The sequence below is a fragment of the Syngnathus acus genome, chromosome 6 (assembly GCF_901709675.1).
Source record: "Syngnathus acus chromosome 6, fSynAcu1.2, whole genome shotgun sequence".
Lineage (NCBI taxonomy): Eukaryota > Metazoa > Chordata > Actinopteri > Syngnathiformes > Syngnathidae > Syngnathus > Syngnathus acus.
This window is the reverse complement of record NC_051092.1, coordinates 17,192,291-17,216,616: the sequence shown is the minus strand read 5'-3', so window position 1 is coordinate 17,216,616 and position 24,326 is coordinate 17,192,291. Positions and strand designations below refer to the sequence as shown.

General features: G+C 43.2%; 2 protein-coding genes and 1 long non-coding RNA gene across 3 annotated transcripts in view; 1 reads left to right on the top strand and 2 right to left on the bottom strand.

Moving 5' to 3' along the window:
• Positions 1-8,899, bottom strand: part of coq9 (coenzyme Q9 homolog (S. cerevisiae)) — a 42,619-nt gene extending 33,720 nt beyond the window's left edge. The window contains exons 1-3 of the mRNA XM_037253705.1: positions 8,770-8,899; positions 8,122-8,308; positions 7,786-7,909 (exon numbers count right to left, since the gene is read on the bottom strand). Coding sequence (XP_037109600.1) covers positions 7,786-7,909; positions 8,122-8,308; positions 8,770-8,827 — 369 coding nt within the window. The 5' untranslated portion in view covers positions 8,828-8,899. The remainder of the gene's footprint in view (positions 1-7,785; positions 7,910-8,121; positions 8,309-8,769) is intronic.
• LOC119124049 overlaps positions 1-24,326 on the bottom strand; it is a 793,622-nt gene that overhangs the window by 397,427 nt on the left and 371,869 nt on the right. The window lies entirely within an intron of this gene.
• Positions 1-24,326, top strand: part of LOC119124129 — a 288,366-nt gene that overhangs the window by 152,383 nt on the left and 111,657 nt on the right. The window lies entirely within an intron of this gene.

Sequence of the window (24,326 nt, the reverse complement as noted above, 5' to 3'; positions counted from 1 at the left end):
ACATCACCCACTCATGCAGGCCTTTACAAATGCTAGAAGTACATTTCCAAGTTTGGAAGCAAGGGAGATTTGCCTGCTGCCAAATGTCAAACGCGCACTTTATTATAGTGGCACCGGCTCCCCAGTAACGGGTTCAATAAGCCGGGGGTGAAGGGACTCGTCCGTAGCTGACCACCCGAGTTAAATTGATTCTACCAGAATCAATCTAATTTCTTTACGACGCCAATCCTTTTTAAGTCATCCGACGCGCGAGCCGAGTAACTCTATTCGAGGCGAGTCGTCGATATGACCGCGCCGTAATGATGGCTCCCTTCGGTTGTTTGATGCTGGTATTACGTTACGGATATTTTTTAGATGTCTTTGTTAAGACCTCAAGGATTCGTTAATTTACTAGAGCGCCCTCGCTCTAGCTGAACTCAAGATAACTACTTCGAACCAGATCTGACAATTCCTGATGTTAAGGATTAAAGCTGTCTTCACTTTAAAAAGAATTGAACGGATTTAAAGAATGACTATGATAGGGAAATAAAGACATTTTAAAGTTGTAATTACCGCATATAAAACCATGCTCGACATAGTTAATACGAAATAATCGATAACCGAATTAAGGCTTAAGAAGAGATTTAATGAATAAGCCAGAAAAAGACTTACAAGTCGAAAAAACAAAAAACAAGACTCACCCACACAGAACAAAAGAGGAGACTAAAGGTCTAAAATCCTATTTGGTTGAACAAGTCGAGTGATCGGCTCTCCTTTGTTCCAAAATCCGAATTCTGTTTAAAAAAGAGGAAAGGTCTGGCCGTGAGGAGCCTAGCCTAAAAAGTAAAATTGGCGACTTCTCCTTTCTGCCCCAGCGGCTGTCTCCTCTGCCTTCCTCGAAGCTTAAAATTTGACAAAGTCCAATTCGAAGACTCTGGAAATTCATCTTAGTAGATTTTGGTTCAATCTGAAAAAGAATGCAAAGTCCATCTTCGTTCTTTTAGTCCGGGCAGCGACACGGCCATCGCCGTGATTTCGGAGAAGCGCCGCCCCGACTGGGGAGGAGGAGCGCGCCGCTCTGTGTCCTGCCGTCATATTTATATGCTTCTGGCATTACCTCATCGGAATTACCTCACCGGAATTACCCCACCGGAATACGTGGGTGCACCTCGGTTGTCCTGGCAACCTTGCTTCAAGCAGCAATCACCCTTAATAGGTGTTTCCTGTTTTGCTCGTTCCGGCATTACCTCATCGGAATTACCTCACCGGAATACGTGGGTGTACCTCGGTTGTCCTGGCAACCTTGCTTCAAGCAGCAATCACCCTTAATTGGTGTTTCCTGTTTTGCTCGTTCCGGCATTACCTCATCGGAATTACCTCACCGGAATTACCCCACCGGAATACGTGGGTGCCCCTCGGTTGTCTTGGCAACCTTGCTTCAAGCAGCAATCACCCTTAATAGGTGTTTCCTGTTTTGCTCGTTCCGGCATTACCTCATCGGAATTACCTCACCGGAATTACCCCACCGGAATACGTGGGTGCCCCTCGGTTGTCTTGGCAACCTTGCTTCAAGCAGCAATCACCCTTAATAGGTGTTTCCTGTTTTGCTCGTTCCGGCATTTAGTATATAGCCCTTAATGTCTCCTCTTCAACTTAATACATTCAGGTATGGATGGAACACCAATGTTAAATACAGGTTGGACAAAACATTGCAACATGAATCACATATATCTTGTCACATAATAGTACTTAACACCATAATGGGTTCCTCCAACTTAAACACATATATGGATATTGCTCAAGCTGTTACATCTTAAAATTATGGCATAGCAAACTCTTATTCCAAAATTGTGCGTTGCTACGTGTTTGAACAGGTCGTGTCCTCCCAATTGCTAACAATGTAATTGATTAGATTTGTTAATTTCCATCCGGTCACCCCTATGTCAAGCTTTAACACCATCTCCTGGTGAAATATTGAACTACGACATGTTTTGGGATAGCCAATGTGCCTGGGCCAAATTCAATACCTAATTTTACACCATCTGTACCACCATGCCACTCGACACAAGCCAAACAAATATATACGTCCATATTGTCATATAAAGCTGTTAACCAAATGTCTGATTTTTATGTTTTAATAGGCGAGTATAAAAACAAGGAATAAAAAACTAGATAAGTTTTAACATAAATGTTTATTAAAAATAATAATAATAATAATAATAATAATAAATTCACGACTCGTTCGTGAACGGGAAGTAACGTCACTGACTCGTAAAGTCCCTCCTCCATCTAACGCTCGCTGGCGCTGCTGATTGGTCTTCACGAGTGAGTTCACGAGTGAGTGAGTGAGTGAGTGAGTGAGTGAGTGAGTGACAGCCTGGCGCTGCTGATTGGTCTTCACGAGTGAGTGAGTGAGTGAGTGAGTGAGTGAGTGAGTGAGTGAGTGAGTGAGTGAGTGAGTGAGTGAGTGAGTGACAGACAGCATTGCTGCTATGCTATTGCCAGCCGACACACGTTATGCCGACATTGATATTTTAATTTTGTATTTGTTGGCTAGTAGTTGATGGTGTTTTTATACCGAATGTGTTTATGTTTGTGTTTGAATAAAAGGTTGAAAAAAAAACCCCGTTATGCCGACATTTGTTAATTTTGGGGACACCAACTCATATAACAACGTAAAACACATGCATAAGTAAGATGGCGGCGCGTGCACACGCAGCGGCCTCGCTCTGTCCCGAACGGTGTTTTGTTTTGTCGTTTAATGTGGGTTTGTCCGACAGTTTTGTGTGTTCGTCTCGTCGTACCGGGTTGTGCTACAAGTGCGGCGGGCTGGTTCTGCTCGACATCGGCGAAAGCGAGTTTTGTGGCGATCTGGACTTTGAAGCGGGGACGTTAAAGGCGCTCGGTCTGCTCCGTCCTGAAGCGTCGCCGGACTCGCCTGCTATTCCTCCCCCGGTTGGGCGTCCGGGTCAGGCTAGCGGCCAACCCGGCTCGCCCGGCCGTGCCTTCCAATCTTCTGGCGAACGTTCGATCGCTGGACATCATCATGCCTGCTGAGTTCTACGGACCGGACAGTGCGTGACTGCTGTGCATCTGGAGCGGATGGCGTGCTATCGGGCAGACCGGGCCATTGTACGAGGGGGAACATCGCGAGGAGGTGGACTGTGCGTCTACATCCGTGACGAATGGTGCCGGGACTCTGTTGTGGGATGCCAGCACTGCACCACTGGCGAAGTTTGTGATCTCCAGGCTGTTGGGGTCCTGAACTCTCTCCCCCGTTGTTTTACTTGTGTGTTGATCGTGTGCTGTGTCTCGTCACCGTGGGATAGGGGGAACGAAATTTCGGTTTCTTTGTGTGTCTTAGCATGAAGGGATTGACAATATAGCTGACTCTGGCTCTCTCTCTGATATAGTCATATAAAGCAGTTAACCAAATATCTGATTTTTATGTTTTGAATGGCGAGTATAAAAACAAGGAATAAAAAACTAGATAAGTTTTAACATAAATGTTTATTAAAAATAATAATAATAATAAATTCACGACTCGTTCGTGAACGGGAAGTTACGTCACTGACTCGTAAAGACGCTCTTAAAGCAATGCGACAGTGAGCGCCCAGCGCGCTGCGGTTGCGCGATCGGACCAAATTAAGCTCCCTGCGCACTGAGGTCCACTTAAATTTTGGAAAGTACATCAGGACTTTAAAAATATTTTCTAAATTTCAGCGACGACTCTGTCACAATAATGCAACCTGCGCAGTGCAGTTGCGCGGTCGGCGGCGCGCTACGGTTGCGCGTTCGGCATTGCACTGCAGTTGCGCGATCTGACAAAAATGCACAAATGAAATAATGCTTAAAAAAGGCGTTTTTTTAGTCTTGGAACGGATTAAAAAATTTTCCATTATCTGTAAAGGGAAAAGTAACTGTGTAACTGGGGAGAGGATGGATGTGTAGCCGGAGAGAGAGATGAACTGGTTTCTGTTGGCGAGATAGAAGGTGAGCCAGTCAAGTGCAGTGCCCTCAACACCTAGTTGGCGCAGCCTTTGAAGGAGGATGGAATGGTTCACAGTGTCAAAGGCTGCGCTAAGGTTGAGTAGTAATAGGATGTTGAGGGCACCAGAGTCTGCAGAAATGAGGAGATCGTTGGTGACTTTAACAAGAGCTGTTTCGGTGCTGTGAAGTGGACGGAATCCGGACTGGAAGGGTTCATAGAGGTTGTTGGACTGGAGATGGAGTTGGGCGGAGACAATGCGTTCAAGGGTTTTGGTAAGGAATGAAAGGTTGGAGATGGGACGGTAGTTGGAGACGTTGACTGGGTCCAAGGTGGGCTTTTTGAGGACGGGGGTGATGGCTGCAAGCTTATAGACAGTGGGAAAGTGGCCAAGGGATAGAGACTAATTAAAAAGGGTGGTGAGGTGAGGGAAGAGGACAGGGAGGCAGGCCTTAGTTAAGGTCGTTGGAAGGGGGTCGAGAGAGCAGGTGGTTGTCTTGGACGTGACAGCAGCTGGGAATAATCCAGATAAAATGCTAGAAGTGGCTAGTAGCTGGTTAGCTAGAAGTTGGTAGGCAGTGAAATGCATGGAAGCAGCAGTGGACCGAGTAGTGATGTTGGTGGGGTGGGTGGTGGTGTTGGTCGATCCCGACTGTACCCGCACGAACGGCAAGCCCCAGTGTGTCATGGCGGCACACAGCCGAGCCACGACCGGCGAGCTCGCAGCGAGCGGGTGCTCCCCCGAGGACACCGGCCGAGTGGCCAGAAAGTTGGGTTAAAGCTGTTTGCCGAGCCAAGAGCGACCAGCTACAGGCTCAGAGCCGGGAGGTAGGAGGGTCCGGTGGTGGTTTGGCTAGCTGGATAGCGTAGCTCGTAGTCCGAGGGAGAGGGAACAGAGAGGTGCGAGCAGAGCTGCAGAGATACGCGGTGGGCAGGTGAAAAGGCAAGAAAAATAAAAGAAAAAAAGGGCACACTTAATACGGGAAACACAAAACAAATAGCGGATAAACAAGTAGCGGACACGGTTCGGGCCAGAAGCGGCAGTCAACAATCCAGACGCCAGCGTTGCTCTAACCCGGAAGACAAAAAACACGGGGTCGATTATTATTATTTTATTGCAATGTTTTTCCTTATTCAGATTTGTTTCAAGAGAAAGTTACAGTTAGACTTCACTTTGATGGTTAATGCAGTTATTGCAATTTTGTTGTTTTATCACAGTAGATTGGTTTATTTACATTTCAAAAACCAGAAGCCATTCATTTACAAATGTGGTTGCACTTTAGTTTACATATTTAAATGTTCAGATATTAAGATGCGATAGACAGTTTTTGTATGATTTGAACGAGGCAAAATAACATGCTTTTTCTCTTGAATATATTGTTATAATCATTTGTTTCAGATGTAATTATTTTCCGTATAAAAATTAAATTTCGTGTTCAAAAAGTCTTTTTTCAAACTTGAGTCTTGAAAAAGAGGAGGTCGTCTTATAATCAGGTCGTCTTATATTCGGGCCAATACGGTATGTTTTTAGAACTCTTTTATTATTATAACAATTTTTCTATAACAAGGTACAACACTGTAAATATGTTTTACGAACTCTTATTATTATAACAATTTTTTTTATAAAAAGGTATAAGTATACGCACTGCAATTGTGTGGGCACTCCCTGGCTTCTGCTGGCGTGTGGGCAACTTTCGTGCCATAATTCCCCAAAATAGAAGTTTTATTTAAAAAAATTTTTTTTTTTAATTTGGAAAAAAAATCCGCGATGTAGTGAAACCGCAATAAACGAACCGCGATGTAGCGAGGGATTACTGTATTAACAGACAATATCTAACTCATTTACAAACATTTGTAAATGTTAGGTTCACCATTAGTTAATTGTTTACGAAGTTTTGTTAATGCTTCAAAAGTATACATTACTAATGTTTTACTCATGATTAACAACTTACATAATATAATATTAACAGACAATATCTTACTCATTCACAAACATTCGTAAATGTTATGTTCATCATTAGTTCATTATTTATGAAGTGTTGTTAATGCTTTATAAGCATTATGATAAAGTGTTACCGGATTTTGCTATCGTACGATCTCCAGTTAGGAGGCGAGTGGCAGCATTTTGGACTAACACGAGATGCTTGAAGGAGGACTGGCTGACTCCAAAATAAAGTGCAATGCAGTAGTTTAACCGGGACAGTCTCAGTCGGCAATATGCATGCGAACAAAGTCCATAGGTACAATCAGTGTCAAAAAGTCAAATTTTCCCTGACAGTCACTCTGAAATCTGTCACTTCATTTTTGCTCAGAAAAAAATTAGATTGGCTGTGAACTGAAAATGAAAAGTTTTGACTCATAAAAGGTGAAAATGCACTCAAAAAAATATTTAATGATAAACTTTGAACCGTATTTTATGGGGAATTCAAATACATTCATTTTATTAGGCCAGTGAAGCATTCATCCTCCAAAGGCTCACTGTACACTCATCATTCTAGTGCAGGGTCACCAACCTTTTTGAAGTTGGGAGCTACTTCAAGGGCACCGAATAATGCAAAGGGCGACCACTTTGATAATACACTTCTGAAATAACAAAGTTACACAGTGTACCTTTAATTTTATATTTTTATTAATGATATTCTATGTGAAGACACTGAACATTAATGTTAGTGGGAAGCCTGGCATTGCATGCTCTTCACCAGTGTACTGTAAACTATTTTTAGAACTGGCCATGGCCGACTGATGTGGTCGCTGCGGGTTGGTGACCCCTGTTCTAGTGACTGCTCCAGACCGGTGGCAAATATTCGGACCTACATTTCCAAGCAGTAAAAGAATAAACATTCTGTCCCAAATCACGCCAAGGAAAGGAAATTGAGAACCGATTCTTGTTGAGAACCGATTCCCACATTACCAATTCATTGGAATCGTTTGCTATTTTGCTAACAATTCCATTTGCCGCAAAGTTTAGCGATTACAGTCAGCACGAATTACGTCACTACGCACGTTAAGCACGCTACGCAACATGCGTAGCGATGTAAACAATGATGGCGCCTATGAGAAAGAAGTGCTCCAAAGTTTAGTTACATTTCGCTAAGAAGTACGAGATTAGAGCAACATGCAATACTTGCAATGTTGAAATTTCAACAAAGGGAGGAAATACCTCTAATATGCAAAAGCATTTGTACATGCATGTTTGATCCACTGCGGAGGGTCAGTCAACAACCTAGCACCAGCAGCAACATTAGCCCGAGCTCGACGTGCAGTTTTACTGGTGATAATACTGTTTTTCATGCTAGTTCTATTTCTATAATTGCAAAATCTGCCATGCAAATCACATCTCATGTTTTTTTTAGATGATGAGACATCGTCTGACTGGTTCAGACGCCAGCAGCACTGTACCTCAAGCTTATGCATTCACGGAGGCAGGGAGGAGCAAAATGTTGAAGGAAAAGACTGAGGAATGTCATCGTGCAGTGACAAAGTTTGTAGTTAAAGGCTTGCACCCATTTGCCACTGTAGAAGCCCCAGATTTTCGGTAGATGATGATTTCTATCGTAAGATAACGTTTGCATTCTTCACTCTTAGTTTGTAATGTCATCTTTACACAAAGTTGTAATATCTAGAACAAAATGATCATAATCGTTTATGTGCTTCTTTTTTTCTCAAATGAAAACTGTTAAGAAAATTGATAAACAGAATCAAAATCATAAAAATCTTATCAATTCCCATCTCTAATCACACCCCTTCAAATTAAGGGATTAAATTTGAACTGTGGGAGGGTAAAAAACACCTGCATTTGTCATTTGACCGTGTCTCACCTCAGCACCAGCCGCAATTGAATCCATGGTCCAGCCATGCTGTGGGACAAATTCCAGAGCAGCATTTAGGACTTTACTTTGAAGTTGTTCCTCTGTTTCATACTCCTCACCCTGGTCCTGGTAACTTGCATACAAACAGGGAATAATTCTTTCTCTCTCTCAAAGAAATACCATAAACACAAACAAAATTCAGTAAGAACAATACTACTACTACTACTACGAATAATAATAATAATCATAATAATAATAATAAGAGGAGGAGTAATTTAATGCATAGACATCCTGCAACATGTTTTAGCATGAACATTTTACATGATTAGCTTTTGCAGTACTTACCTAGTTCTTGGCCTGGTAAACTCATCTGCTACTGGGTTAGCTGTTGAGTCTTCTTGTGAAGCTGCTAGATCATCCCCAGCAGAATGTGTGTATTTGTTTGATTTGGATTCATCCTGAAGCCACTGGGCATAGTGGAAGTCTCTTTCAAGACTGAGATGCTGCAGTTTTGATGTTGGTGCCATCACAACTGCAAGAAGCAATGCTGTCATTTGACTATAAAAAAATTATTTAAAAGAGACCTAAGCACGATGCGATTGCCAACGTCTGCTATTATGAAATTCCTGTTAAATTTAAAGTCATCCATCATCCATATACATACAGACAGACAGACAGACAGACATAGACATACATACATACATACATGCATGCATGCATACATACATACATACATACATACATGCATACATGCATACATGCATACATGCATACATACATACATACATACATACATACATACATACAAAAACTGTACGCTTCGAAGCACAACAACGTTTACGTTAGCTAATTCTGTCCTTCACTATCAGCTAAAATGACTCGGCTTATTTGGCTAGCGTCAGCTTTAGACTCCGCACGACAATAACGCAAGGAATACTATTTACTTACGAGTTCCGTTTTAATCACGCATATACTATAAAATAAAGTAGTTACCGCTACACAGGCCGCGAAATGCCCTTCCTGCGCGTATTGCTCGCAGCAGCACCGCCATGTCTGGTTTAGGGACTAACTGTATGCGTCACCTTTGCGCGACCAAGTTTTTCCCTTTTTTTTTTTTTTCCACACACACGCACACGCAGCGACCCTCCAGTTTTTCTTCTTTCGTCTTCATCTTTATTTTTCCAGTGTACGTACTGCATCTCGGGTGGTACTATCCAACTAAGCATTATCTTCTTAAATTCAAGAAAGATGTTTGTGTTGATTGTTTTGTGGACTATCCCCTGAAACTTTGGTTAATCTGTTCTGGCAATGCCCCCTATAGGGCAGGGACGTCCAAAGTCCGGCCCCCGGTCAGATTTCATACGGCCCGCAGCTTCGGTCTTATAATGTATTATTTATGGCCCGCCTGCACTGTCAAACTGAATTTAAAAAAATCATGTAACTTTAAACTGTAATTCCTCCTTTTACCAAAAGGTGGCAGCACCACTTTAATAATATCAGTCTGCAGCCGTGCCGCGAACACCTCCGCTCATTTCTGCCATGGCGACTGAAAAGAAAACGAGGAAAGTTGACACTGAGGGCCGTCGCTTTCAAGAGAGATGGGAATTACAATACTTCTTCAATGAAAATCAAGGCAATTGTGTTTGTCTAATTTGTAAAGAGATGGTTGCCTTGTTTAAAGCGTATGTAAAGGCACCTTTAACATGCTCTAAAACCACTCAGAATGTTCGATTATATTCACCTGTGTCCAAATAATATTATAGAATTTGAAATAAAATTGCATTCGTGAGCCAAACGCAGTCAATTTGTGTGTATTTCTCGATCTTCCCCGCCCCTGTCATGAACTGCTCCATTCTGGATCACGTGGTACCGTGACGTAGATGATAGGACTCCCCCCATTGTTTACCGATTGATAGCGCGAAGAACCACACATTTTCCTGGTGTTTTGTCTCCAATACGTCACATATAAGCTTCATTTAGTTTACAAACTGGTGTTTAAACGTCTGTTCCACGATGGTGAAGGTTTGTGTTGTCAAATTTTGTAGCAATACGCACAAAACCCAGTTTACATCGTTTCCCAGCAACGGAATCTATACGACGACAATGGGTTCGTTTTGTCCAAACAAAACAAGCCGATTTTAAGTCAGTGATGCAGTTTAGTGGGGCCTTATCTATTTCCAGCTCAGAGTATTGGCTGATCTTTCTGGTCATCTTTTCAAATTCTTGACAACATGAAGACTCCACAGCAGATGTCATCACAACACATTGTGTACACCAGCGGTGGCCAACCCGCGGCTCGCGAGCCGCATGCGGCTCTTTGGCTAGTTTCATGCGGCTCTTTTACGTTCATATCAACATTTGTGTTTATTTTTCGTGCGTATTTGCTTCGCTTGAGTTCAATATGGTATTTTGGTCAAACGCGCATGCGCGTGAGGTGAATTGGTTTTGCCCGCTTTTTTTATGAATGGCGACTGTGACTACGGGGGCCCATTAGGTCCAGAAAGGCTGACAAGACGCTTGCCAAAATGGCAAGGAAAAAATGCACAGCTAAACGAATATATGACGATGAACACAGGACGTTTTTAACAGAGTTAAAGTTGTTTTTTGTTGAACGCTATGGCAAGCCATTCTGCCTGATATGTCGGACGTCATTGGCGCATTTAAAAGCTTCAAATGGTCAGCGCCACTTCAGCTCACTTCATGCCAATATCGATAAGGACTTTGCAAAAGGGACTGAATTTCGCAAGCACAAGTTTGGAGACTTTGAAAAGTCAGGCAGAAAAATAGGTACAGTTTTTCAAAAAAATTACGAAGCACTCAGAGACTGTCACACTTGCATTGTTTCAACTGGCTTGGAACATTGCACGGGCTAAAAAGCCATACAATGAAGTGGAGTTCGTTAAAATATGCCTCAGTGACGTTATTGAAATCTTGTCTCCTGAAAACGACGAACTCAAACGAATGGTCTGTCCCGCCACACATAGTAAGTGAAAAAACGTATTATGTTTTTGTTTGTGGAATTTGTTGAACTGAGAGTTTGTCTGTGTGAGACAATGCACACAATGCTCATTGTTGAAAATGTGGTCTTTAAAAATGCGGTTTTAGTACTGTAGGAGTCAATTTGTCATTATCATGTTGGTGCGTGACATAATAATGTCACACAATAAATTTGGCTGAGCAGAGGGGTGTGTGTGCGTGTGTGCGTGCGTGTGCGTGCGTGTTTGTGTGCGTGTGTGTGTGTGTGGGGGGGGGGGGGTGTTCATGTGTGCTCATGTGTATGATGTGGCTCTTTGCGATGACACAGTAAAAAATGTGGCTCTTAGTCTCTGACTGGTTGGCCACCCCTGAGCTAGAGGCACAACCGTGGAGGTGATCACACTGAAGGGACTCTCAGGCGACGAGCAGTTGACAGCATGCTCCTTTAACGAGCCTGATGAGTCGCACCTGGGCCCTCTGCACTCAGTTGCTCCCTGTGGACAAAAGAAGTATGCCACCCCGGACCCTGACACATATATCAACGAATTTACTAAATTAATATGTTTTGTAAGCTTATTTTGTACATTAAAAGCAATTCTAAATAACACCCCCTTACCAAAAAATAGTGTTTAACACAAACAACTGTTTAACCCTTGTGTGTGTTTTCAATAAAAATAAACAAATATCAAAAATAATTATTTGCTCGACTAGGTTGTAAATTCATTCCTCTGCAATAAAGTAAATTAAAAAAAAAAAAATTTAAAAAAAGGAAAGTGAGCGGAATAGATTCTGGTGGGCTGGACTGTTTCTGGAGCAGCTCCACCCAGTGGTTCTGCAGCGAGCTCTCAGCTATTCCGCCTGTTCAAATTCGCCACGCCTTATGCGGACCACGGAGGCGGAGCTTCATGCGCTGCGAAGGACGCAGCCTGCAAATTTGGACGCAGCTTTTGACTTGACTTTTGACACAGCTGTGTCTGAACTGTGTTGTTCTTCTTTCAGAATGACCAGACGTTTGTTTTTGAACAACAAGCTTGGGCTCCAACTTTATTTTTTACACACCGTTTTCAACCCGGAAGTCTCCTTCTCATTCTCTTTTGCTGACTTAAACATCACTGACAATCATGGAAACCAGTGGCGGGCCGTGCATTTCACATCTAGGCCTACAGTAGTGTTCCGTCTGAATCAATCCAACCCTCAATAACTATTTTATGGCTATAAAACCTCTACTGCAGGTACAGCTGCGACCTATAAAAAAAATCATAAAAAATAACCTGATAAAATTGCAATATTATTTAGGAATATAGCAACATTTTACTCACCAAAAATCCTGATTATTTGTACACAAAATCCGTCCTCCTTTCTTTACTCAAGAATACTGTACTGACCGCCATTAAACAACCCAAGATCTTGCCAATAAAGAACCAACTCTATACTCCACATCTTTGTTTTTCCTGGCTCAACAACGGACATGGCTCACAATACGCAACATTAGCTTTGGAGTTGCCCGACCTTGCTTAACAATGTCCAGCTTTTCTTGAAAAGTCCGTCTTGAATATGGCTTTGGCAGTATATCTGACACCAATTCCATTTCTTCTCTTCCTTCAGCTATTGTGGATTGACAAAACAGCTATTAAATCAACACAACAATATCTTTGCTTGTGCAGCTCGCTACAGAGGCAGTTTGCTAGCTCTGGCTAGTACTAGTACCGTGGAGCCTCGGTTTTCGAACGTCCCGGTTCTCGAACAAACCGGTATTCGAACAAAAAATTCGGGGGTTTTTTGCTTCGGATGTCGGACGAAATTCGGTTGTCGAACCTCGCGAGATGAGCCGAGAGGACCCGCATGCCAACTGACTCCGTTCGTTATTACATTCTCGTTACTCTGAGGATTGCATCAACTCTGATCATGCCTCCAAAGGAAGCAAGTGGAAGCAGTAAAGCCATCCTAAAACACAAAGACGCTCCTAAAGCAATGCGCCAGTGAGCGCCCGGCGCGCTGCAGTTGCGCGATTGGACTAAATTAAGCTCCCTGCGCACTGAGGTCCACTTAAACTTTGGAAAGTCCATTAGCATTTTAAGAATATTTTCTAAATTTTAGCGACGGCTCTGTCATAATAATGCGACCAGCGCGGTATAGTTGCGCGGTTGGCGGCGCGCTACGGTTGCTTGTTCGACGGTGCGCTGCAGTTGCACGATCGGACAAAATTAAGCTCCCTGCGCACTGATGTCCACTTAAATTTTGGAAAGTACATCAGGACTTTAAAAATATTTGCTAAATTTCAGCGACAGCTCTGTCACAATAAAACAACCAGCGCGGTGCAGTTGCACGGTCAGCGACTAGCTACGGTTGCGCGTTCGGCGGTGCCCTGCAGTTGCGCGATCGGACAAAAATGCGCAAATGAGAAAATGCTTAAAAACAAGGCGGTTTTTTTTTAGTCTTGGAACGGACTAAATTTCTTTTCTATTATTTGTAATGGGAAAAATAGAAAACCGAGGTTTGACTGTATTTTTAAGATTAAGATTAAAGATTAAAGTCCCAATGATCGTCACACACACACCTGGGTGTGGTGAAATTTGTCCTCTGCATTTAACCCATCCCCGTGTGATTTTAATCCATCCCCTGGGGGAGAGGGGAGCAGTGAGCAGCAGCGGTGCCGCGCTCGGGAATCAGTTGGTGATCTAACCCCCCAATTCCAACCCTTAATGCTGAGTGCCAAGCAGGGAGGCAATGGGTCCCATTTTTATAGTCTTTGGTATGACCCGGCCGGGGTTTGAACCCACAACCTTCCAGTCTCAGGGAGGACACTCTACCACTAGGCCACTGAGCTGGTTTTCAAGATTCAATATTCAAGAGTTTTTATTCACCATGTTTGAGCGTTTCAAACAAGGAATTTGACCGGTAAATCACAGCCTCTGTTCAACATTTAGGTGACTAACAACACTCAGGACATGTGAAAAATGGCAAATATTCTCAAACATCCCCTGATCTTAAACTCCCAAGAGGGCAAGGAAAAACTCAAAACTCCAGCTAGGGGAAATGAGAAACCTATTTTTGTTAAAATCACACTTACATGTGAACTGGAAATGACAATAATAACACATTGCAAAAGCTAAATTGAGCAAATTGGCTATTTTAGAAGTGTGTGTCAAACTGGTAGCCCTTTGCCTTAATCAGTACCCAGGAAGTAGCTCTCGGTTTAAGAAAGGTTGGTGACCCCTGGCCTACACCATCAGCGACTCCCGAGACGATCGATCTCAATACCCCTGGGGATCGCTGATGATGTAGGGGCACACGCCTGTCTTGTGTGCAGGCACTGAGTTCGATTCCCGCATTAACACTGCGCGCGTGTGTGACGATCTGAACACCTGACTACGTTTTTTTTTTTAACAATCTTTATTGAACATGTCGCGTTACATTTACAGAATAAAGCAACAAAGTTACTAATACACATGAAAGAAGAAAAGAGTAAGAGCCAAGGGGATGTTAAACGAAAATATCAAATAAAGTACATATAGCTATCAACAGTTTTAACTGCTTACTCGTTTTTAGAATATCAAATACTTTTTATGTATTGGCTGGTTTCTGCTTCAAAAATTAGGAGCAAAAGTTATTTGTTTATTCCAGAGATCGTTATCAGAGGAAAAGTGGTTTTGAGTGTCTAAATTTTGATTTGTGGATATGAAAAATTTCAAGAATAATTATTAAGTTTATAATAAAAACTTACTTAGTTTTTTTAAAAATCGTTTTTGTTGAAAAAACAAACAAACAAACAAACAAACAGTAAATTATCCAGTAAAAAGCAAATTCAAAGTCAACAAAATCAATAATAAGTCGGAATACATCTTTCAAAAATGTGTGAATATAGGCCCTATACCAGGGGTGTCCAAACTTTTTGCAAGGAGGGCCAGATTTGATAAAGTGAAGGGGCCCGGAGGCCAATAGTTTTTTCAGACATTTTTTAACGACAAAAATTGAATGCAAATACACACTGCTATAAATAGATTTTCATTGTCACAATTGTCTTTATTTTTCAAATGACAAAATAACCAAATATCAGGCAGATGTGAACAAATCTAAAAACACAAATTCTGCCTTTCATTCATATCTTAGTCAGATAACATTGAACAAACTGTATGAAATACCTTAAATTTACATGAGTTTAAAATTATTTTTGCCTCATGAACATTTTAAACAGGAGTTATAAGTAATGCAAAGTTGTCATTATTAAAACTTAAAACAAGTGAATTTTGCTCGTCATTTACAATATCTTTCAGAAAGTAATAGTTTGTGTCACGTCTACAGGTTCATAACATCAACAGTATTAACATGGCCACTTCGTAGCTTGCTTTAGTAATATTTACTTTTGACTCACAGCCCCGCGTGAATCGCTGTTGTGATGCCAGTTCAGCTTGGAGCTGCTTCACTTTATCAGCACGGTCACTCCCTGTTAGCTTGTCGTATGTGTTAGCATGTTTAGTCTGGTAGTGTCTCTTTAGGTTGAAATCCTTAAAGGGCATGTAAAGACACTATGGGGTCCCAAAATGTATTTGATAAAGATGGACTTGTATTTTAGGAAACTGTTGTTCATTTTTGAATAAAATTGCGAATTGAGGAGTAATCGATGAAAAATCAACGGTTTGTATGTGATCGTTGAAGTTCATCCAGGTGTTATTGCCGAAGTGACTGTGACGTAGATTATAGGACGCCGAGCGTTGCCGAGTTACTTAGCCCATGTAAACATAATGGCGGATACAGCAGCGGAAGCGATGTCATCTGACGAATCTCCCTCAGAGGATTCTTCACCTTCAGATGAAAATGAAGAAGAGTGTGATTTCTTTCTTGGGGTACAAGGCTACCAATTTGAACCGGTGAGAAGTACCCCAGCGGAAGAAAATCAAACTGAAAATGGGGATCATCGTGGTCGTGGGCAGGGCCATGGTCAGGAAAATACGGATCGGCTTGGAAATACTGACTGGTTCGTAACAAAATATCCCATAATTAATTGCCTAAATAATTGTGAATAATTTAAAACTATTCTACTTGTTAATACCTACGCACAAAATGGAAAAAAATAAGATATTCTAACCGGAGATTGCATTGACCTAATTTTCACATGGTCCTTGTTTACATTTTGCATTTGACACTGACAGCTGTCAAGTGCCACGTTAGGGCTCTTCTTGTGTAAGTTTTATTTGTTATGTTTTTTCTTTTGTAAGTTTAACTTTGGGTACCGTAATTTTCGGACTATAAGTCGCACCGGAGTATAAGTCGCACCAGCCATAAAATGCCCAAAAAAGTGAAAAAAAACATATATAAGTCGCTCCGGAGTATAAGTCGCATTTTGGGGGGCAATTTATTCGACAAAATCCAACACCAAGAATAGTCATGAACGAGCAACAACAGGCTAAACGATAGGTATGCTAACGTGACATAAACACAAACTAAGAGCTGAGAACGGCCCTGACGTAAAATTCTGAGTTATTCAAAAAACTATTACATGAATAACACGTTAATAAAGCCATCTGCGTCACTCCAATTCATTAAATCCATCAATCGTCCTTTGTCAACAATGCGTGCGCGCCGCTGACGGCTCTTGCACTTAAAAATATTCCACAGGCCCATATAACGATATATAAATTATATATCAAATAACTATTATATAAGCAATAATGTTATCAAACCATCTGTGCACTCTAAATCATTAAATCCATCGATCAAATTCCTCGTCCTTTGTCAACATCGCCGCGCGTGCGCCCTGACGTCAGCCTCGTCGTTATTCCACAGATCTACTATATAACTATATTGTAGCGTTAACAAAGTTCAAGGAAAGACGTGGGTTTGGTAAACGGCTCTTTATTTAACAAAACAAACTTACAGGCGTGTGGCGGCGTGGACTTCCAGCCACGGAAGAGGAAGAGAGCTCAATACAATAGGACCGGGCGTGCGTAAAAGCCATGACTGAGCCCCATCCACCGTCCTCGGACAGCCATCCGGCTGAGCGCCGGCCCTCGACTTCCATCCACGGAGGTGAAAGACAGCTCGGTAGAGGAGGACCGGGCGTGCGTAAAAGCATTGTCCGAGCCCCATCCACCGTCCCTGGACGAGTCAATCTTTGTCCTTTATGTAAACAACCGCCGCGCTGCTGACGCGACGTCGCGCTGCTGACGCGCGACCGCGACGTCACGCGTCACTCGACGGAGCTCTCTTTCACTTTCGTGGATTGAAGTCGGGCGCCGGCGCTCGGCCGGGTGGCTGTCCAGGTACGGTGGATGGGGCTCGGACAATGCTTTTACGCACGCCCGGTCCGACTCTACTGAGCTGTCTTTCACCTCCGTGGATGGAAGTCGAGGGCCGGCGCTCAGCCGGGTGGCTGTCCGAGGACGGTGGATGGGGCTCGGTCATGGCTTTTACGCACGCCCGGTCCTATGTATGGAGCTCTCTTCCACTTCCGTGGCTGGAAGTCCACGCCGCCACACGCCTGTAAGTTTGTTTTCTTAAATAAAGAGCCGTTTACCAAACCCACGTCTTTCCTTGAACTTTGTTAACGCTACAATATAGTTATATAGTAGATCTGTGGAATAACGACGAGGCAGCGCGACGCTGCGTCAGCAGCGCGGCGGTTGTTTACATAAAGGACAAAGATTGACTCGACGAGCTGCTGCTGACGCGACGTCGCGCTGCTGTCATCACTTGAAATTCAAATTACAGTAATCCCTTGCTACATTGCGGTTCGTTTATCGCGGTTTCATTTTTTTTTTCTTTTTTTTTTTTTGGGGAAATTTTTTGAAAAGAAAAACACATATAAGTCGCTCCTGAGTATAAGTTACGGAAGAGACCCAAACTATGAAAAAAACCGCGACTTATAGTCCGAAAATTACGGTACTTCGAAAGTGTCATTTTAAATTGTACTTTGCTTGGTGTTCGTGTACACCAGGGGTGGCCAACCAGTCAGAGACTAAGAGCCACATTTTTTACTGTGTCATCGCAAAGAGCCACATCATACACATGAGCACACATGAACACCCCCCCCCCACACACACACACACACGCACACAAACACGCACGCGCACGCACACGCACGCACACACACACACACACACACCTGGAGGGGAGGGACTCGTATGTGAGGTTGCTGTTTGTGGACTTCAGTTCTGCCTTCAACACCATTGTGCCGCAGCGTCTCATCAGCAAACTGGACAAGCTGGGCCTCAGTACCTGCCTCTGCAACTGGCTACTGGACTTCCTCTGTCAGAGGCCGCAGGTGGTACGTGTTGGCGACAAGATCTCCGCCAGCATCACGCTGAGCACAGGGGCCCCCCAAGGCTGCGTGCTCAGTCCGCTGCTCTTCACCCTCCTGACGCATGACTGCGCTGCCACCTGCAGCGGCAACCGCATAGTGAAGTTTGCTGACGACACGACTCTGGTGGGTCTCATCACCAAGGGAGACGAGACTCAATACAGGCTGGAGGTTGACCTACTGACCGCGTGGTGCAGGGACAACAACCTCCTGCTGAACGTCGACAAGACCAAGGAGATTGTTGTTGACTTCCGGAAGGGTCACGCCCAACACCTGCCGCTGACCATCGACGGTGCTGTGGTGGAGAGAGTGAGCAGCGCCAGGTTCCTGGGGGTGCACATCAGTGAGGATCTCTCCTGGTCCACCAACACCGCATCGCTGGCGAAGAAGGCCCAGCGCCGCCTGTACTTCCTTCGGAAACTCAGGCGCGCGGGGGCTCCTCCGGCCGTCATGACTACTTTTTACCGCGGCACCATTGAGAGCGTCCTCTCCAGCTGTATTGCTGTCTGGGGTGGCAGCTGCACTGACTACGACTTGAAGGCCCTGCAGCGCATAGTGAAAACGGCTAGTAAGACTATTGGTGCTTCTCTCCCCTCCTTGAAGGACATTTACACCTCCCATCTCACCCGCAAGGCGACCAAGATTGTGGGTGATGTGAGTCACCCCGCTCACTCTTTGTTTGAACTTCTGCCCTCTGGGAGGCGGTACAGGAGCCTGCGCTCCCGCACCACCAGACTCTCCAACAGCTTCGTACTCCAGGCTGTTAGGATCCTGAACTCGCTCCCCCTTTCGGCGTAGCGTCCTGTTCTTGCTGTCTGCTGTATGCACACTGGCTCGGTTTTGCCCCTCTTATTTATTGGTCTATTATTTATTCATCGCTCATTTTATTTTATTTATTATTTATTGTTTATGGTTTGTGCCTTCTTGTTTTTGTTTTGTGTCGCCTACTTGTATGTCTCGTCACCGTGGGATGGAGGAAACGGAATTTCGGTTTCTTTGTGTGTCTTGACATATGAAGGGATTGACAATAAAGCTGACTTTGACTTGACTTGACACACACACACGCGCACACACACCCCTCTGCTCAGCCAAATTTATTGTGTGACATTATTATGTCACGCACCAACATGATAATGACAAATTGACTCCTACAGTACTAAAACCACAGACCAAAGACCACATTTTCAACAATGAGCATTGTGTGCATTGTCTCACACAGACAAACTCTCAGTTCAACAAATTCCACAAACAAAAACATAATACGTTTTTTCACTTACTATGTGTGGCGGGACAGACCATTCGTTTGAGTTCGTCGTTTTCAGGAGACAAGATTTCAATAACGTCACTGAGGCATATTTTAACGAACGCCACTTCATTGTATGGCTTTTTAGCCCGTGCAATGTTCCAAGCCAGTTGAAACAATGCAAGTGTGACAGTCTCTGAGTGCTTCGTAATTTTTTTGAAAAACTGTACCTATTTTTCTGCCTGACTTTTCAAAGTCTCCAAACTTGTGCTTGCGAAATTCAGTCCCTTTTCAAAGTCAAAGTCAAAGTCAAAGTCAAAGTCAGCTTTATTGTCAATCCCTTCATATGTCAAGACACACAAAGAAACCGAAATTCCGTTTCCTCCATCCCACGGTGACGAGACATACAAGTAGGCGACACAAAACAAAAACAAGACTTTTGCAAAGTCCTTATCGATATTGGCATGAAGTGAGCTGAAGTGGCGCTGACCATTTGAAGCTTTTAAATGCGCCAATGACGTCCGACATATCAGGCAGAATGGCTTGCCATAGCGTTCAACAAAAAACAACTTTAACTCTGTTAAAAACGTCCTGTGTTCATCGTCATATATTCGTTTAGCTGTGCATTTTTTCCTTGCCATTTTGGCAAGCGTCTTGTCAGCCTTTCTGGACCTAATGGGCCCCCGTAGTCACAGTCGCCATTCATAAAAAAAGCGGGCAAAACCAATTCACCTCACGCGCATGCGCGTTTGACCAAAATACCATATTGAACTCAAGCGAAGCAAATACGCACGAAAAATAAACACAAATGTTGATATGAACGTAAAAGAGCCGCATGAAACTAGCCAAAGAGCCGCATGCGGCTCGCGAGCCGCGGGTTGGCCACCGCTGCTTTAGCTCATTGATCTCGCTCATAGCTCTCTCCCTGCTCATCAACGCCACGTTCTTCAGTTCCTCCGGTTCCCTCCACCGATCACCGCCAAGATCCCCCCCCGTTCTGGCTGAACTCCTCACGTTCCGCCACTGCTGCCCCGCTCCGTGCTCCTGGCTCCGATCATCCCACTCTACCTCCACCGCAGCTCCTCCAATAAACACTCCTCACTCATTCTGGATGTCTGAGTTGGTTTTTCTGCATGTGGGTCAAATCAATCGCTAAAACGATGACAATATGAAGCAGACAAGTACCGTTTTTTTCCGTGTATAATGCGCCCCCATGTATAATACGCACCCTAAAAATGGCATGTTGATGCTGGAAAAAAGCCTGTACCCATGTATAATACGCACCCAATTTTTTTTTTTTTTTTTTTTTTTTTTTTTTTTTTTTTTAAGTCCCAATGATCGTCACACACGCAGGGAGGCAATGGGTCCCATTTTTATAGTCTTTGGTATGGTCTTAACTAGGCTGGATGTATTTTTTTTTTGTTGGCGTTGATTTCTCCGACTGCCCGTAAAGGCACCACCGCGATCAGATGAAAAGAGAGGAAAGTGACGTGCGGACATGTGAAAAAGGCGGCTCTGTATGGGAGAGACGTTGAAGAGGAATAAAAACACCCTTGGAAACCAAAACTTGCCCCTCGTCGTGACTCGGAGCCGCAACAAATGTTTCGGATTTGTGTAGGGTACATTGTGACAGCAAACGAGCAGGTGATCGAGCAAGCGTCTGATACGAGAGCATTGCGTTCGTATGGAGCGTGTTTGAAGTGAACAGCAGAGACGAAAGGAACATGGCAAAGTGTTGTGAAATAAAATATTACCTGTAATACGCATTTTGTTATTTGCTGATTGTATTAAACTATCACATTCATTGTCAGTCAAGAAGAGAAGAGGACTATTATCCCTTCTTTGACGAAATGACCAGAGCACAGTACAAACACACTATTGTCGGTCAGTCCTGTTGTTGGTTTTGTTGTACCATGATTTTCTTAAAAAAAAAAAAAAAAAAAAAAAAAAAAAAAAAAAATTTAAAAAAAAAAATTTAAAAAATTTTGTACCCATGTATAATGCGCACCCCAGATTTTAGGACAATAAATTAGTTAAATTTTGCGCATTATACACGGAAAAAAACGGTAGTTGTCAAGTTCAGTACATTTCATTGCACATTACCCAATCAATGTGGTAGCTTAGTAGACACATTACCTGGGGAGGGGAGCGGGCGGCCAGGGATTGAGTTTTCCTTTTGCATTTTCTATTTAATTTCTACAACCACACTAGGGCAGATGGATGAAGAGATTTCATAGATAAATAAGCCTTTATCAAAAATGAATATTTCAGAATCAGCTTTATTGGCCAAGTTTGTGCAGGCCAAACAAGGAATTTGACTCCGGTTGATCTCAGCCTCTGTTCAACATTTAAGTGACAAACAACATGACTAACAACATTTAAGTGGCAAGAACAGGATATTATTGCCCAGTGATGTCTCAGAGACTCTGAGTGGTGTGAGTTCATCAGCGCAGCAGCCTGGGGAAAGAAGCTGTGTCTGCTGGTTTTGGCGTACAGCGCTCTGTAACGCCGTCCGGAGGGGAGTAGTTCGAACAGACTGTGTTTTACATCAACATCAACAGCAAAATTATTAATGCCCCTGTCCCCTCCCTGACAGATATCTACGGATATCTATCTAGATAACAACGATGTCCTCGCAGTTTATGATCTTTCCTGCCCCATGCCATCACATATTACATTTCATATTGCTATTTTGAATGTATAGTTTATTCATGATAGTCTATTAGTCTATGTTCATTATCATTATAGTCTATGTTGTTATAGTTGACACACAATAACAGCAGTGAAAATGCACTGTTTCTCCGCAGCCCAGGTTGCACTTCACGATGACAAAACCTGAAATGAAAAAAATCTGATCTTTATAAATGGTCTTGTGTACAGTGATGCTTCATGCAAAGTAGCACAACAGACTGCACCCCTAACTGGGTGAATTTCAACTCCTTTGTGGAAAGAACTTGCCTTGAATATTTCTTTTTTTTATTGTAATAAGAAAGAAAGACTGAATAAATGACTAAATATTCATATTGGTAACCCAGGCAGGTAAGGCTGGAGGAGTGTAAAAAAATGAAAAACAAGCGAATCACGCGAATTAAATGCAGACAGTTTATTCTTCCACGCAGAAGCCCCATTTCAGTCCAACTGACAACACTCCCATAGGAGGGGGAGGGTCCTGTGACACCTCTAGGATGCAAACAAAACAACAAAACAACAAAACATGTCCATCTTCCTTTTTTCGTAAGTAATTTTCCTTTTGGATGGCTTCGTTCTGTCTGTGGCTTTTAGCTCCTTCCACCTCCAGCACCTCCTGCTCTCTTTCCTCCGTCTCTCTCTGATCTCCTATCCGCTGCCTTTATCAAGCGACCTGACCACCTACACTTGTCAGAGCAGTGAGGTCATCTGGGAAGTGTAGTGTATGCAGCAAACCAACAGGAGCTGCTGAAGACCTTCTATATTGCCATCATCCAGTCCATCCTCTGCACCTCCATCACTGTCTGGTTTGGATCGGTGTCAGGTCTAAGTACCATCAGACATTAAACCACACGCTGGAAGGAAGAGGAGAAGATAACCAGGATAGGTTTACTCGCGAGGAGAACGATAGAGAAAGGAAACTCAGTTACAATCTCCATCAATTCTGAGTCCTGAGTTGGTTTAATGTTTTGGTTGCCCTGGTTCCAGAGGCGTTGCTACACTAAAGGGAGGGGAGATTGTGGCTGTAGCAACGCTGATTAGCTAAGGAATGTAGTGTGGTGTGATTCAGCCTTTAATTGTCGGCCCGTGACCCCAGCACTGGATTTGCAGAGTCTGTCCTCTTTCCTCAACCGACTGACTTCTCCATGGTTGGCTGACTCATCCTGGACTGTGATCAGATAACTTGAAGCACGTTGAATGCCGCTTTCCTGTGGAACAATGCAACTAAACCTTTGCTAAGTTTATCTTCTTGGTAAACTAACACAACACACAATAATAATGAGTAACTAGTCCTAAACACTTCAACACACATTAAGTAAATACAAGGTAACTGGTATGCAGTAAATATGGGATAACTTGTATGCAACTCCTTTAAACTGTATATAACACTTAAAGAAAACCAGTTCCGATCAACAACAATCTATGAATCAAAGCTACAATTAACTAAAAGGAAAGAAGTTCCTTTGATCTAAACCAGCGGTGGCCAACCCGCGGCTCGCGAGCCGCATGCGGCTCTTTGGCTAGTTTCATGCGGCTCTTTTACGTTCATATCAACATTTGTGTTTATTTTTCGTGCGTATTTGCTTCGCTTGAGTTCAATATGGTATTTTGGTCAAACGCGCATGCGCGTGAGGTGAATTGGTTTTGCCCGCTTTTTTTATGAATGGCGACTGTGACTACGGGGGCCCATTAGGTCCAGAAAGGCCGACAAGACGCTTGCCAAAATGGCAAGGAAAAAATGCACAGCTAAACGAATATATGACGATGAACACAGGACGTTTTTAACAGAGTTAAAGTTGTTTTTTGTTGAACGCTATGGCAAGCCATTCTGCCTGATATGTCGGACGTCATTGGCGCATTTAAAAGCTTCAAATGGTCAGCGCCACTTCAGCTCACTTCATGCTAATATCGATAAGGACTTTGCAAAAGGGACTGAATTTCGCAAGCACAAGTTTGGAGACTTTGAAAAGTCAGGCAGAAAAATAGGTACAGTTTTTCAAAACAATTACGAAGCACTCAGAGACTGTCACACTTGCATTGTTTCAACTGGCTTGGAACATTGCACGGGCTAAAAAGCCATACAATGAAGTGGAGTTCGTTAAAATATGCCTCAGTGACGTTATTGAAATCTTGTCTCCTGAAAACGACGAACTCAAACGAATGGTCTGTCCCGCCACACAGTACGTGAAAAAACTTATTATGTTTTTGTTTGTGGAATTTGTTGAACTGAGAGTTTGTCTGTGTGAGACAATGCACACAATGCTCATTGTTGAAAATGTGGTCTTTGGTCTGTGGTTTTAGTACTGTAGGAGTCAATTTGTCATTATCATGTTGGTGCGTGACATA